Source organism: Pinus tabuliformis, chromosome 1_1 (assembly GCF_031772625.1).
Source record: "Pinus tabuliformis cultivar Carrire ecotype Pingquan chromosome 1_1, CPIR1, whole genome shotgun sequence".
In the NCBI taxonomy this organism is placed as follows: Eukaryota; Viridiplantae; Streptophyta; class Pinopsida; order Pinales; family Pinaceae; genus Pinus; species Pinus tabuliformis.
Genome location: NC_142297.1, coordinates 705,888,631 through 705,902,416, shown reverse-complemented (window position 1 = coordinate 705,902,416; position 13,786 = coordinate 705,888,631). Strand labels below are relative to the sequence as shown.

Sequence of the window (13,786 nt, the reverse complement as noted above, 5' to 3'; positions counted from 1 at the left end):
ATTCCTGAGACACATAGCCACGGGACAAATGAATCAGATTGGGGTTCAGGTGAACAACATGTATAAGATATATCTGGAAGAAGGTGTTTCATTAAGCACTAAGGCAGAGAGGGTGTAGAGTCATGATATCGGTGAAATATGGTGTAGAAGACTTGGAAAATTTGCAAAGGATGTAATTTGGGGAAGTACACAAAATCCACTTTCCTTTATTGGGACAGAAAAACACATGCAGTTCTTGAAAGGATCCACTTTGATTTCTGTGGACCTTTCTCGACAGCCTCCACTGTCAGGAAAAAGAATTTTGTTATCTTTATAGATGATTTCTCATAGAAATGTTGGATCTTCTTCATGTAGAAGAAATATCACTATTCTCAAAGTTAGTTGAATTCAAGACACTTATTGAGAAAGAAACCAATGAAAAGGTGAAGGCTCTCATGAGCGATAATGGAGGTTTAGTACGTGTCAAATAAATTTAGAAAAAATGTGCAAAAGAAGGCATTCGAAGGGAGTTGACAACACCCCACAACCCACAACAGAATGGGGTGGATGAGAGAAATAATTATAGCATTATGGGAGTTGCGAGGGCTATGTTGAATGACCAAGGCCTACCACTACACTTGTGGGGATAGGTATGCAACACAACAATCTATGTTCACAATTGAAGTCCTCATCATATTTTGGGCATGATTACAGCAAAGGTGGATTTCTTGGGGAGAAAGCTAGATGCGTCACACTTCAAGATTTTTGGACCATTCTTTTACTCCCATGTCTCCAAAGAATCAAGGAAAGAGCTTGAGCTAAAAATAGATTTAGGGGTATTTTGGGGGTAGACAGAAACTCATCGCAACTATTGTGTATACTTGTCATCCTTCAAAATGAAAGTTGAGCGAAGGGATGTGAATTTTGATGAGGAGAAAGTGACGCAGTGCTCTCTTGAGAGGGAGCTTCAGATTCAACAGGGTAAGGAGCTTTTAGCTCCAAGGGAGGAACCTCAGGAAGTTGTGGAGAAACTACAAATTGAGTATCAGAGAGTGGAGACATGCAGTCAAGAAAGACCATCTAATGAAGGTAGGAAAAGAACTATAGAAGCTAAGAGATTATTACATGATGCTAGAAAAGATTTCACCTGATTGGTACATTAGCTACATGGCTCTAATGACCGAGCTTTTAGAGACCAATCCATCCTATTTTGAGGAAGCAGTAGAGAAACATGTATGGGTTGATGCAATGGTGGAGGAATATGATTCCATTGTAAATAACATTGTTTTTGAAGTTGGAGGAAAGAAGATGCCACTTCAGGTGAGGAAGTGGAGTTTAGTAATGTATCTTGTGAACACATGACCAAATATGTGTTATGTGGTCAGCCAGCTAAACCAAGCTATGGTTAGGCTAACCAAATTATTTTGGAAGGAAGTTGAGCATGTTCTATGGTACCTCAGAGGCACTATCTAGTTTTGACTATGGTACATACGGAAATAGGGAGTCAAGTTATGTGGCTTCACATATGCAAATTAGGTGAGAATTCCATCAGACCGGAAGAGTACACTAGGAGGAATTTTTAGTGTTGGATCTACAGTCATTTCTTGGTACAGTAGGAAGAAAAGATCTATAGAACTTAGCTCAATAGAAGTAGAATACATGGCTTCCAGTCAAGTATCATGTGAGGTGATCTGGATAAGAAATATTCTTGTGGGACTGTTTGGTCAGATGATGGATCTAAATGTGATCTACTATGATACTCAGAGTTGCATCAAGCTCTCTAAAAATCCTGTATTTCATGACCAATCCAGGCATATAGATATTCATTATCACCATCTACGAGATTGTGTGCAGAGGAAGATAATGTTGTTGGAATACATTCCTACAGAGGAACAAGATGCAGATAATTTGGAAAAGGCTTTGTCAAGAGGAAAATTCAAGTTCCATAGAGTTAGGATAGGGGTGATAGATGACCCCTTTCTCGCTAAGAGGGAGTGTTGAAAAATGTAGCAAGAAAATCTCAGTTTGACTTTGGGTCAAACAAGAGAAAATTTGAATTCCTATTTCAACAGAAATCATGGAGGTAGTTAACTGAGGTGACATAACTTTTGCTACTCAGTTAACTTAGTTAATTCAAGTTGGATGCCTTGAGTTTTGGTAAACATGAGTGATTCCTAATTTGTAGCAATCTAGTTCAGTTAACTTCTTTTTATTTAAACTAGTTCTAACTGTTGGAGGAACTAGTGGAAGGTTAAGTTGTGCAATGTGACTTCAGTCACACTCAGTGATCATCCATTTAACTAATCAATCAACCCAAAATAATTGTTGCATGAAGAGAATTTGAGTTACCCAGTTGAGATCGAGATTCCAAGGCAGTGTACTATCAATTGTAGATTATTCTGATGTGTACAGGTGGTGCATGCAATCAGAGATAGACCTAAAGGAATTGCAGAATTTCCTAATTAATAGGGGCCTAATTTCTCAAGGTACGACGCAAGGAAATAGGATCTTGGAGGGCTTGAAAATTAGCTAAGTGTTGGCCAGATTTGGTCATTTAGGCAGATGGATAGAATATACACTTGCAAGTTGTACTCATGATTGGGCAATCATATGTATTCATATTTATTCTTTGGTTAATGAAATATAGATAGGAAGGGGTTTTGAGCAGTTTATTTCCCCTATATAAATATTTGTGTATGTGTGATGTTTCCTTTCTCATGTCCGTGATTTGTGTTCTAGATCGTGAATTGAATTCTGTAGAGTAGTAGAGCAGCTTTGAGTCTTGTGATTTAGTAAAATTCACGAGTAGTTTCAAATATACACATAATTTCTACAAAGATCAAGAGGAAAATGATGCAAAAGAAGATCAGGAATTAGAAATCCAAGAAGAACAATAAACACAAACTCCAACTAAGAAGCATCTTCATATAGAAGCATCTTCCGGATAACCAGGTCATTGGTGATATTGATGTAGGGATACAAATAGGAAGAAAAAGGACTATTATACCAAAGAAAATGAACATATCTTTGTTATCAAGGAAAATTTTAAAGATGGAATTTTATCTTAAAGTTTGGAAACCTTGGCAAATCTTACTAGTCCCTAATATGCAAATTGTAAAATGTTTGGCAATATTTTTGCAAAAATAATTAGATTTCTAATGATTTTATATTAGTCTATATAAAATTTTGGTGATTTTTAGGGTAAAATAATTTTATGCTATAAAATTTGGGCGAATCATTTTTAGAAAAAAAGGAAATTAGCAAATCTTTTTTTTTTGGAAAAAACCATGGAAAATTAGCCCACCTGCAAATATTAGCCCCTAAATTTTCCTTGTTTATTATCCCAATTAGAAGCAAAGAATTTTACTTAAGAAAGTATGGATCAACAATGGATAAATGTGATGGAAGAAGACTTGAACTAGGTCGAGAAAAATAAAACATGGGATCTTGTGCCTTGTCCAAAGGATAAAAACGTAATCGAAACCAAGTGGGTGTTTAGAAACAAAATGAAAGAAGAATGATAGATTATCATAAACAAGGAAATATTGGTGTGCAAAGGGTATGTTGAAATTGAAGGAACTGATTTTGAAGAAACCTTTTCTCTGGTTAGTATGTTAGAGGTTATAAGATTGTTTTTAGCATTTTCATGTTTGAAAGGTTTCAAAGTCTACCAAATGGATGTAAAATCAACCTTTCTAAATGGAAATTTAAAGGAATAAGTATACATTGAACAACCTAAAGGCTTTGACTTGTTAGAGAATAAATATTATGTGTGCATATTGAAGAAGGCCCTATATGGATTAAAACAAGCTCTAAGAGCTTGGTATGCCAAACTAGACCACTACCTTCAACAACAAGGGTTCAAGAGAGGAGTTGTAGGAAGAAACTTATACATGAAAATGGACAAAGACGACATGTTGATCATGCCCTTATATGTGGATGATCTAAATTTCGGTAGCAATAATAATGAAATAAGTCACATATTTTCCTAAGGAATGTTAATGATTGGTGAGTTATCCTTCTTCCTTGGACTTCAAATAACTCAAACCAATGCTGAAATTTTCATTGCAAAAACAAGATACCTTAAGGAATGCTTAAATGTTCTGGAAATGAAGAATGTGTTATTGTAACTACACCTATGAATACAGGTTGTAAGCTAAGTAAGGATGATGAATATCCTAAGGAAAATTCACTCTCTATAAATCAAGTATTGGAAGTCTCTTATACATTATAGCTTCAAGGCTAGACATTATGTTGGTAGTTGGGATGGTAGAAATTTTTTAGTTAGCTCCCAAGGAATCTCACATGCAAGCTATAAAAATGATATTTAGACATATAAAAGGAACCCTTAATTTTGGACTACATTATCCTAAGAGGAAAAAATCTTACTTTGACAACATACACTGATGTTGATTGGGCAGGAAGCATTGATGATCGGAAGAGAACCCATGGAAATGCATTTTTTTTAGGTGATTGTCTTGTATCATGGTTGAGAAAGAAACAATTGTCTATATATGTCTCCATATTCGAAGCCGAATATATGGTAGAAACAAATTGTTGTACACAATTTCTATGGATGAAGGAAACCTTGAACGATATCCAAATGGAAATAAATAATCCTATCACCATCTATTATGACAATACCAACACCATCAATCTCTCAATGAACCCTGTCATGTACTAAAAAACAAAGCATACTATGATCAATTACCACTTTCTCAGAGAACAGGTTGCTTATCAAAACATAAAAATGGAATATATTAACATTAAGGAACAGATTGAAAACATCTTCACCAAAACCTTGCCTCGAGAAACATTTGAATATATTTGTTAGAAGTTGGGTGTCATATATCTGGCATCTTAGTAGAGAATCCCTTTGTTATTGATGTCAAAGGGGTAGAGTAGGAACTCAGTGGGAGTATTATCCTATATCCAAGGAAAGTAGTCATCGGAGTGTTTTCATCAATAAAAAAGGGCGATATTGTTGAGAAAATGGATTTTATTGATTATTGTTTTGAGGCTTCTGCGATTAGTGCTTTGTGTGTAGTTTTATTCCGGAGTTCCCGCATCCATAATTGTGGATGTGATTTTTATTGATGTCAGAGGTTATCTTGCTGAAGGATATGATTATATAGGATTATATATTTGTCCCGAGTGAAGTCTTCCCTACTTGAGTCAAGCCAAACCTATTTGGGGGTGAACGAGGCCTATAAATATGCATGGGGGCTTCACTAAGGGAGCATTACAACTAAACCAACCTAGTTAGTAGGAACTATCAGAGTTGGTCAAGATGGAGCAGGTTAGGGTTTCGAAACCAGGGCCCTGTTCGGAACCGCGCACAGGTCACGGGTAGGCTGTATTGATGTCAGGATCCAAGAACAGCTGTAGACGCAGGGTCAGCTCTTTGGCCTAAGAAACTGGCAGGTGGAGGTGGATTTTTCTCGGCGAAAGTTTTTTCCCGGCTTTTGATTTTAGATGTTTTACTACAGTTGGTTGTTGTTTACCCTCGCCCTTTTTTGTTTCCCTAACAGTCGCGAAAGAAAGGAGCATTTGGACTGTTGGCTGTCGTTTGCTAGCATCGGAACGGACTTTAACCATGGTTAATCCCGCCGACCTCGTTGACCTGGATCCGGAGCCGGAAGATATCCTCTCCATGTGGGGGAAGGATATCACTGCTCAAAATGTAGAACATTACTTTGGAGCTATCGAACTGTCCAGACTGGAAGCACTAACACAGGCGGGGGAAAAACCCTCTTTCCTTTTCCAAGGTGGAGATCCGAGCAGCGGGGATTTCACATCCAGTTTTTCGGCTTTTCCCAAGCAGGTGGGAAGTGATAATGCGGTGGTCGGAACAAACGAGGAGGGTTTACATCCGGACCCAAAAGGGAAAGCTGTACCAGGCCGTTTTGCGCACTCAAAAGGTTTTGAAGAGATAGCACATTTGGGGCTTTCGTCAGGTTTTGGTCTCACTGGGGCTCCAAGGGGTCTTCCCACACTATCTAGGGTCTCTTTGCCAAGAGACTTCCCACCACAGAAAGGAGTTTTCGCCAGAGGTTTCGGTGAACGCTCGGCGGGGGAGCGAGAGGGCTTCAACGCTTCGACAGCTGGGCTAACACCTCTAGGGTTTCAAGATACGGGCATCGCTGGTCAGCATCAGACATTGCCGGAGATAGAACCCCATGTGGGCTCTGTGCAGACGAACCCAGCTCGAAATGAAGTGCGCAGGGGAGCTAGGGCATCGGAGGAAGAGTTAAGAAGCAAAGGGGCAAAGAGAAGACCGCAAAGACCTATTGGATCTCAGGTGATAGATGGTAATCTGATCTTGGGAATGGAGGTATCCATCGAAGAATCCCTAGCTGTTGCAGAATGTACCTTGGTCGGGAGAGCTCGAGGTAAGAGATTCTCCTCGGAATTTCTTCAAGCATGGGGTGAAAATTGTTTTGTTTCGGAAAGACCATTACAGTTTGAAGCTCAATGTCTTGCAAAAGGATGGTTTAAGCTTAGGTTCATAGATAAGGCCTCGGCAGACTGGGTCTCCCAACGGAATTGGCACATTGGGCACATTCCCGTCCTGTTGAAGAAATGGTCCCCCCTTTTTGATGCTATTAAGGAGCGAACGGATGAGTTCCCTGTGTGGGTGAGAGCTCCGGGGCTCCCATCTTTCCTTTGGACAGAAGCGGTCTTCAAATCTATTGGGGATAGGTTGGGGGTTTTCATGGAAGCTGATATGACTTTTCTGGAGACGAAAAATAGAGCGATGGCTCGTATGCTGGTACTTCTCAATCCGAGTGGAGGCCTGGCACAAAAAATCAATCTACAGTATAAAGATTATGTTTTCGAGCAGATACTTGACTATGAACACCTGCCGTTTAGGTGCAACCGCTGCCATGAATACGGGCACTTGGCCCAGGACTGCCCACAACTTAGAAGAAGGAGACGCTTCAGGAGGACTTCTGTATACAGAGAACCTACATCTATCCCTTCACCGAGACTGGAGGAGCAAGAAATTCCGGAAAAGGGAGGTACAGAGCAGATGGAGATGGACGAAACTCTTTTGGATCCTCTGCCTGATTCGGACAAACACCAAGAGGCGGCTCAGATCAAGGTCCCACATCAGGCGGAAGCTGTGGAAGAGAACGAGAAAGGAACAGAAGCCGTGGAGGAGGATGCCAAGGAAACTCCTACAGAACATCACCCTCCTGGCGACAATGAAATGGGTATGTGCTCGGGGATCCCTGTCTCATCCTGTTTTTCTCCTGAGCATAAATTAACTACTTTGCATGCCTCATCCCCTTTCTCTCCTTCGCATCAAAATAATAATATTAAAAATATGGAACATGAGCTGAAAACCACGGATGTAGACTCTATCTCTGAGGCTCTTCCATCTCTTGATATAAATTGCGAAGAGAACTGGCCTCCACTCTCCAACCCCGCTTCTCGTACCCCTTGCCCTTGTAACCTGAGATCCTTGGGGGGGAAGACTGATTTTCCAGGGGCTATTGGTGGTCTGGGGCAGTCTTCCCTACAGTGCTGCTCAAAAAACAAGAGAGGTAGGAAATCGGACATGTCCAAGGCAAAACTTAAAGCAAAATTGGATGTTGCAGATGGCAAACAGTATTCTATCCCCGGGGTTCTTAGAGCAGCGCAACCCCCTGTCGATGTTTTGAAATGATCCTGACATCCTGGAACTGCAGAGGTTTAGCCAGTAAACCTAAAAAACTGGCTCTGAAGGAGTGGGTCCTTAATTCAAAAGCTGATGTTATTTTTTTGCAAGAGACCCTGGGGAAAGCCTCTGAGATTGAATCTATGCTCAAAACCCTCCTGCCAGGCTGGATCTTCTCGGCTATTGACTCATCTGGTCACTCGGGGGGCATTGCTATTGGAACCAAAGAAGGTCGGGTGAAGGTCATTAACCATTGGGGGATGAAACAGGTTATGGGAATGGAGGTTAGTTCTCCCGATTTCTCTTTTCCCATCAATTTTGTCAATATCTATGGGCCATGTCAGGATAGGGATTTTTTTTGGGCTGATTTGATGTCAAAATCGGTTTTGAAATCATCCTTGCTGATTATGGGGGGTGATTTCAACTTCTCCATGGGTAGAGCCGAAGCATGGGGTCCATCAGCTAGGGAAGATCCCCTCACAGCGTTCTTCTTTAACCTCTTAACGGAAAATAATCTCATAGATCCTTCCCCGATCAAACTAAAGCCCACTTGGAGGAACCGGAGGTCAGGGGAGGACCGGATCGCCAAAAGACTAGATCGTTTTCTGTTATCTGAGTCTTTAGCTGCAAAAGCTCCTCTCCTCAAGCAGTGGGTAGAGGAAGTAGGGAACTCGGACCATTTCCCTGTTTTTCTTGAACTCACTTTTCCTCCCCCAAAGCCTCCTGCGCCCTTTAAGTTCAATTCATCCTGGCTCCATGACCCTTCATATAGTAACCTGTTTAAAGAGACCTGGATCCACCCAGTTCATAACTCAGGCGAGGATAAGAGTTTCCTGTTTATGGAGAACCTCAAAAGATTGAAGAAAGCGACAATCTCCTGGGCAAAGGACAGGAAACTGAATCAAAATGAGGAATTGAATAAAATCAGGGAGGAGCTGAAGCAGTTGGAAAGCACTGAGGAAGATGGTTATTCTACGCAGGCCTCTAAGGACAGAATTCTTCACCTAGAGAAACAGCTAAACAAAATCCTCTTGGATAAGGAAGAAGAATGGAGGCTTAAGAGTAGGGCTATCTGGCTAAAATCAGGGGATGAAAATACAAGGTTTTTCCACAATTTTGCCAAAGGCAGGAAATCTGTAAATACCATTTGGAGTCTCAAAGATGAAGAAGGGAGGGAAGTCAAATCTTTCCCTGAGCTATCTGGCTTAGGACAGAGACATTTCCTGAAAATTTTCTCTGACCCGGGAGAGGCTACCATTGCAGAAGTTATAAGAACAGCTCAATGTTTCCCCAGGTTCATTGAGGAGGATGAAGCAGAAGACCTTACAATTCCGGTGTCCAAGGAGGAGGTGGAAGCAGCCATGAAGCTTATGGGTAAGGATAAAAGTCCAGGTCCTGATGGATGGACTGTAGAACTCTTTCTCCACTTTTTTGATCTTATAGGCTCTGAGATTACTGAGGTAGTTGAAGAGTCAAGACAGAAAGGAGAAGTCTACAAACCTTTTAACTCTACTTTTATTGCTCTCATTCCTAAGAAGGATGATCCGGAGAGTTTTGAAGATTTCAGACCAATTTCCTTGTGTAACTGTATTTATAAGATTATTGCAAAGGTCATTGCTCTCAGAATTGTCCCTATCCTGTCAAGGAATATATCAATGGAACAATTTGGTTTCCTGGATGGTAGACAAATCCATGAAGCAATTGGAGTAGCCCAAGAGGTTATTCATAGTGTCAGATTGAAGAAAAAAAAGGGAGCAGTCATCAAAATTGATCTCTCAAAAGCATATGATAGAATAAGCTGGCTCTACATCCGGATGCTGCTTACTCATGTGGGCTTCAATTACTCCTTTATTAGCTGGATTATGGGCTGCATCACAAATGTCAGTTTTGCAGTATTGATCAATGGGGCAGCTTCCTCATTTTTTAACAGTCAAAGAGGCCTCAGACAAGGATGTCCGCTATCCCCTCTCCTGTTCCTTCTTGTGGCAGAAGGGCTAAGCAGATTGATCCACAAAGCCAGAAGAGAGGAGAAGGTAAAAGGTATTGAGGTAGCAGTCAATCTTTATATCACTCACTTACTTTTTGTTGATGATATATTGATTTTCACCAATGGATCTCTCAATGAACTAAAGGAATTAAAATGCATTTTTGATCTTTTTCTGAAAGCTACTGGAATGCAGATAAATTCTCGTAAATCTCAAGTATGTGTGGCAGATTTTGAAAGAAGAGAGAGGGATAGAATGGCCAATCTTTTCCCTTTCCCCATTCAAGCTCTGGATTCCCCTTTCAAATATCTGGGATTCTGGTTAAAACCAGCCTCATACAAAAAAGAGGACTGGAATTGGCTTGTAGCTAAAATAGAAGCCAGAATATCACACTGGAGCTTCAGGTGGCTCTCCAGAGCAGGCAGATTGACCCTTATCAAATCAGTTCTGTTAGCCATCCCTGTATACTGGGCTGCTTTGACTTGGATTCCCAAAGGAGTAATGGAGAAAATCAGAAGAATTTGTTGTAGATTTCTTTGGGCAGGTACAAATGAGGCCTCGGTACTGCCTTGGGTAGCCTGGGACAAAGTAGCTAGGCCAAAAGATTGGGGTGGATGGGGTATTAAAAGACTCCCTGAGTTCAGCCTATCACTAGCAGCAAAATCGGGGTGGAGATTAATAACTATGGAGAATCTGTGGACTAGGGTGGTGAAAAGGAAGTACATCGATCCAGTCCCCTTGGAAGATTGGATTCGGAGTCAAAACAAGAAGATAAAGAATTCCTCTGCCATCTGGAAGGTCACGGTGGAAGCCTTTTCAGTAATTGAACAAGGATTAGCTTGGAAAGTGGGGGATGGAAAACAGGTTCGTATTGGCAGAGACCCCTGGGTAGGGTGCAATGAAGATTATGCCCTGTCCCCAGGGCTTCTAGGACACTTAGACAGCATAGGTATTACCTCCCTAAATCAGGTGGAGAAAGTGGGCCAATCTACCTTATGGGGACAGGCATGGCAGGGTGTCGATGATTTAGGAATAAATGCCAGATGGAAGAATGAGTGGGAGGTTTACCTCAAAGAACTACAGCGCTCAAATGTAAGGATTAAAGAGGAACCAGACCGCCTGATGTGGGCACAAGGTAAAACCGGGGACTACTCTCCCAAAGAAGGATACTCTTTTCTAATGAGTAAGAAGGGTTGGGGAGAACCAGTCTGGTGGGCAAAAAATATTTGGAAACTCAAGAGTCCAGCAAAGGCCAGGCTCTTTCTATGGTGTATTCTAAGAAGGAAGATCCCAACTTGGGATATTTTACAAGCTAGGTTTCTAGCAGGGCCTGGGCGATGTCCCCTGTGCAAGACAGAAGAGGAAACCATTTGTCATCTTTTTACATCCTGCGCAGTCTCCAAAAGGATTTGGGAGGAAGTTACTTCCATGCTCAAGGTAAAAGCACAGTGGGGTCCTGAACCAATGGAAGAGGCTTGGAGGAAATGGTGGCATAATTATCCGGAGGGGAACATGAGAAATCTGCCCCTGGTTTTCTTTTGGGGTGTTTGGTTGGCAAGAAACAAATGCCTGTTTCAAGACAAGGATACCCCCATCTCCATCACTGCTTCCAATGTAGCAGCCATATACTCAGCCATCCCGCCTCCAGAAGCTAGAAATCCCAAAAACAAACAAAAACAAATCAATATACAGGAAGGCATTCCGTGGGCTTTTTTCGATGGGGCATCCCAAAACAATAAGGCTGGAGCGGGCATGTGCATACACATAAACTCAGAACATTCTTTAAAAGCATCTGTAGGGTTGGGTACAGGCACAAATAACTATGCTGAATTGTCTGCCTTACGCTTTCTCTTATGCTAGCTTCTTCACAGAAATATCAACACGGTTCAAACCTTTGGGGACTCACTAAATGTCATTAAATGGGTCAATGGAAACGCAACTTGTCAAAATCAAATACTGAAGACTCTTGTTGATGAAATTAACTTTTTAAAAGCTTCTTTTAACAGTTTCACTATATGCCACATCTACAGGGACAAGAATGAAGACGCAGACAAACTTTCTAAGGCTGGTCTTCAACAGGATCTGGGCAGTTGGACAGTTGAGGAGATCATACAGGGACAGTCACACTTCACTCATCAGCCTCCTTATTCTCTGCCACAGTGAATACAGTACATAGACATTTTTGACAGCGGCTTCTCAGTTTATTTCATTAATGCTGTACATATACGTTTTTTATTTATTTTTCTGCGGTATATAGTCTTTTTACATGCTTATGTATACAGCAAAACTATATAACATTACTGCTGTCTATATCTTTTTGACACAACCAGACTTTTAAAACTTTTGTTGTAAGGGGTTGTTTTCCTTCATCGAAGGAGACCCCAGAACCTACGGTTTTCAGATTTGTGTTGGTATTTTATCGCCTCCTGTGGGGAGGAGAACTGATAGTGCTTTTGGCACGGCTGTAACAGCTCACAATGTGAACAAAACAGAAACTTTAGAGCCCCCCTGTTGGCTCAGGAACACAACAGAATGTAAACTTTTTATGTCAATAATAAAAAGTTGTGCTTTTTTCTCCGGAAAAAAAAAGGGAGCATTACCATACCACATGCATTCATATTGGGGGATATATTAAGGAAAAAATGACATAATATATTGAACACATAACAATTGTTAAAGGTATTTCATATTGGCGGGTATAAAAAATGGACCTCAAGGGGTATAAAGTTAATGAAAAAATATAAAGGGGTATAAGAAATCTTAATGAAAAAAATGGATACCTACAATATCTAGTGAAAATAGGGGCTTTTTAAATTGGTAAGGTGTATTGGATTCATAGTGGTATGGGGTTAAGTAATGTGATGTTTAGAGGTATTTTGTTATGAAACCAGCTCACAAAAAGATAGAAAAGAGAGATCCACGCCTTAGAATTCAGCCTCTTCGAGGGGGCAACCTCCTTTACATTACATAAATGAACAATTCTTGGATGATACAAATGAAAAAACTTCCTTTCTATATATAGGAGTCTAAGGAGTCACAATATAATCCAGCCGACCTAACAATAATAATATAAAGCCACAAAAATAACAATAGAGGGATTCTAAGGGGCACAGAAATAACAATATGGGGGTAATAGGGGCACAACAATATAAATAGGGGTATAACTACAATAGTAATGGGGTAATCACTAGTATTATAGGGACCCAACATGCCCCTCTCCTTCAAAAAAGTGTTGTCCTCAACGCTTGAGCAGTTCTGGATACTTCTGCACAAAATTCTGATCCTCCCATGTGGAATCTTCAGCGGATAAGTTCTTCCACTTGATAAGATACTCTGAAATTGATCGATTTCGTAGCTGTCGAGTTCTTGTTTCTGTGATTGCTTCCGGTTCCAATATAATTTTTCCTTCCTCATCAAGTTCTGGAAATATTGTTTGAATTGGGAGCTTGTCACCTATAACCTTCTTTAAACATGAAACATGGAAAACTGGGTGCAATCGAGAAGCTGCAGGGAGCTCCAATTTGTATGCCATAGTACCAATCTTTTCCAACACCTTGTACGGACCATAATACTTTGGTGATAATTTATTATCCTTCTTAGCTTGCTTTAGGGACATTTGCTTATATGGTTGTAGCCGTAGGAATACCCAATCACCTACATCAAAACTTCTTTCACTGCGATGTTGATCTGCCTGTTGTTTCATTCTATTTTGTGCCAACATGAGGTTATCCTTTAAGAGTTGGAGGACTTGTTGTTGATGTTCGATGTGATGTTCCACTGCCTGAACCTTAGAATTTTCTCTTAAATATGATGTGATGGATGGTGGTTGATACCCATAAAGTGCCATAAATGGGGTCATTTTTGTTGTTGTATGGAAGGAAGTGTTATACCACCATTCAGCCAGAGGCAACCATTTGACCCATTGTGTCTGTTTATCAGATACAAAGCAACGAAGATATCCTTCCAAACATTTGTTTACTATCTCAGTTTGCCCATCAGATTGAGGATGATAAGATGAGCTATGAGCTAACTGAGTACCAAGACAAGAAAATAATTCTGTCCAAAAATTTCCAGTGAAAATGGGATCTCTGTCACTTACAATAATCTTTGGGTTTCCATGTAGCTTTTGAACTGTTTCCATAAATGCAGTAGAAACTGT

The 13,786-nt window shown here is 40.6% G+C and overlaps 1 protein-coding gene across 1 annotated transcript; it reads left to right on the top strand.

The window, feature by feature from the left end:
• The first annotated feature begins 7,647 nt into the window (after nt 1-7,647).
• LOC149215471 (uncharacterized) lies at nt 7,648-11,487 on the top strand. Its single transcript, XM_089389727.1, has 2 exons — nt 7,648-9,252; nt 9,823-11,487. Exons 1-2 carry the CDS (start codon nt 7,648-7,650, stop codon nt 11,485-11,487), a joined length of 3,270 nt encoding a protein of 1,089 aa, XP_089245853.1.
• The last annotated feature ends 2,299 nt before the right edge of the window (nt 11,488-13,786 follow it).

Excerpts from the sequence above, each read along its gene's own strand:
- LOC149215471 (XM_089389727.1), top strand. The coding sequence starts at position 7,648 with ATGATCCTGACATCCTGGAACTGCAGAGGTTTAGCCAGTAAACCTAAA. Across the intron at positions 9,253-9,822 it reads TTTATAAGATTATTGCAAAG|ATAAATTCTCGTAAATCTCA; the intron begins GTCATTGCTCTC and ends ACTGGAATGCAG.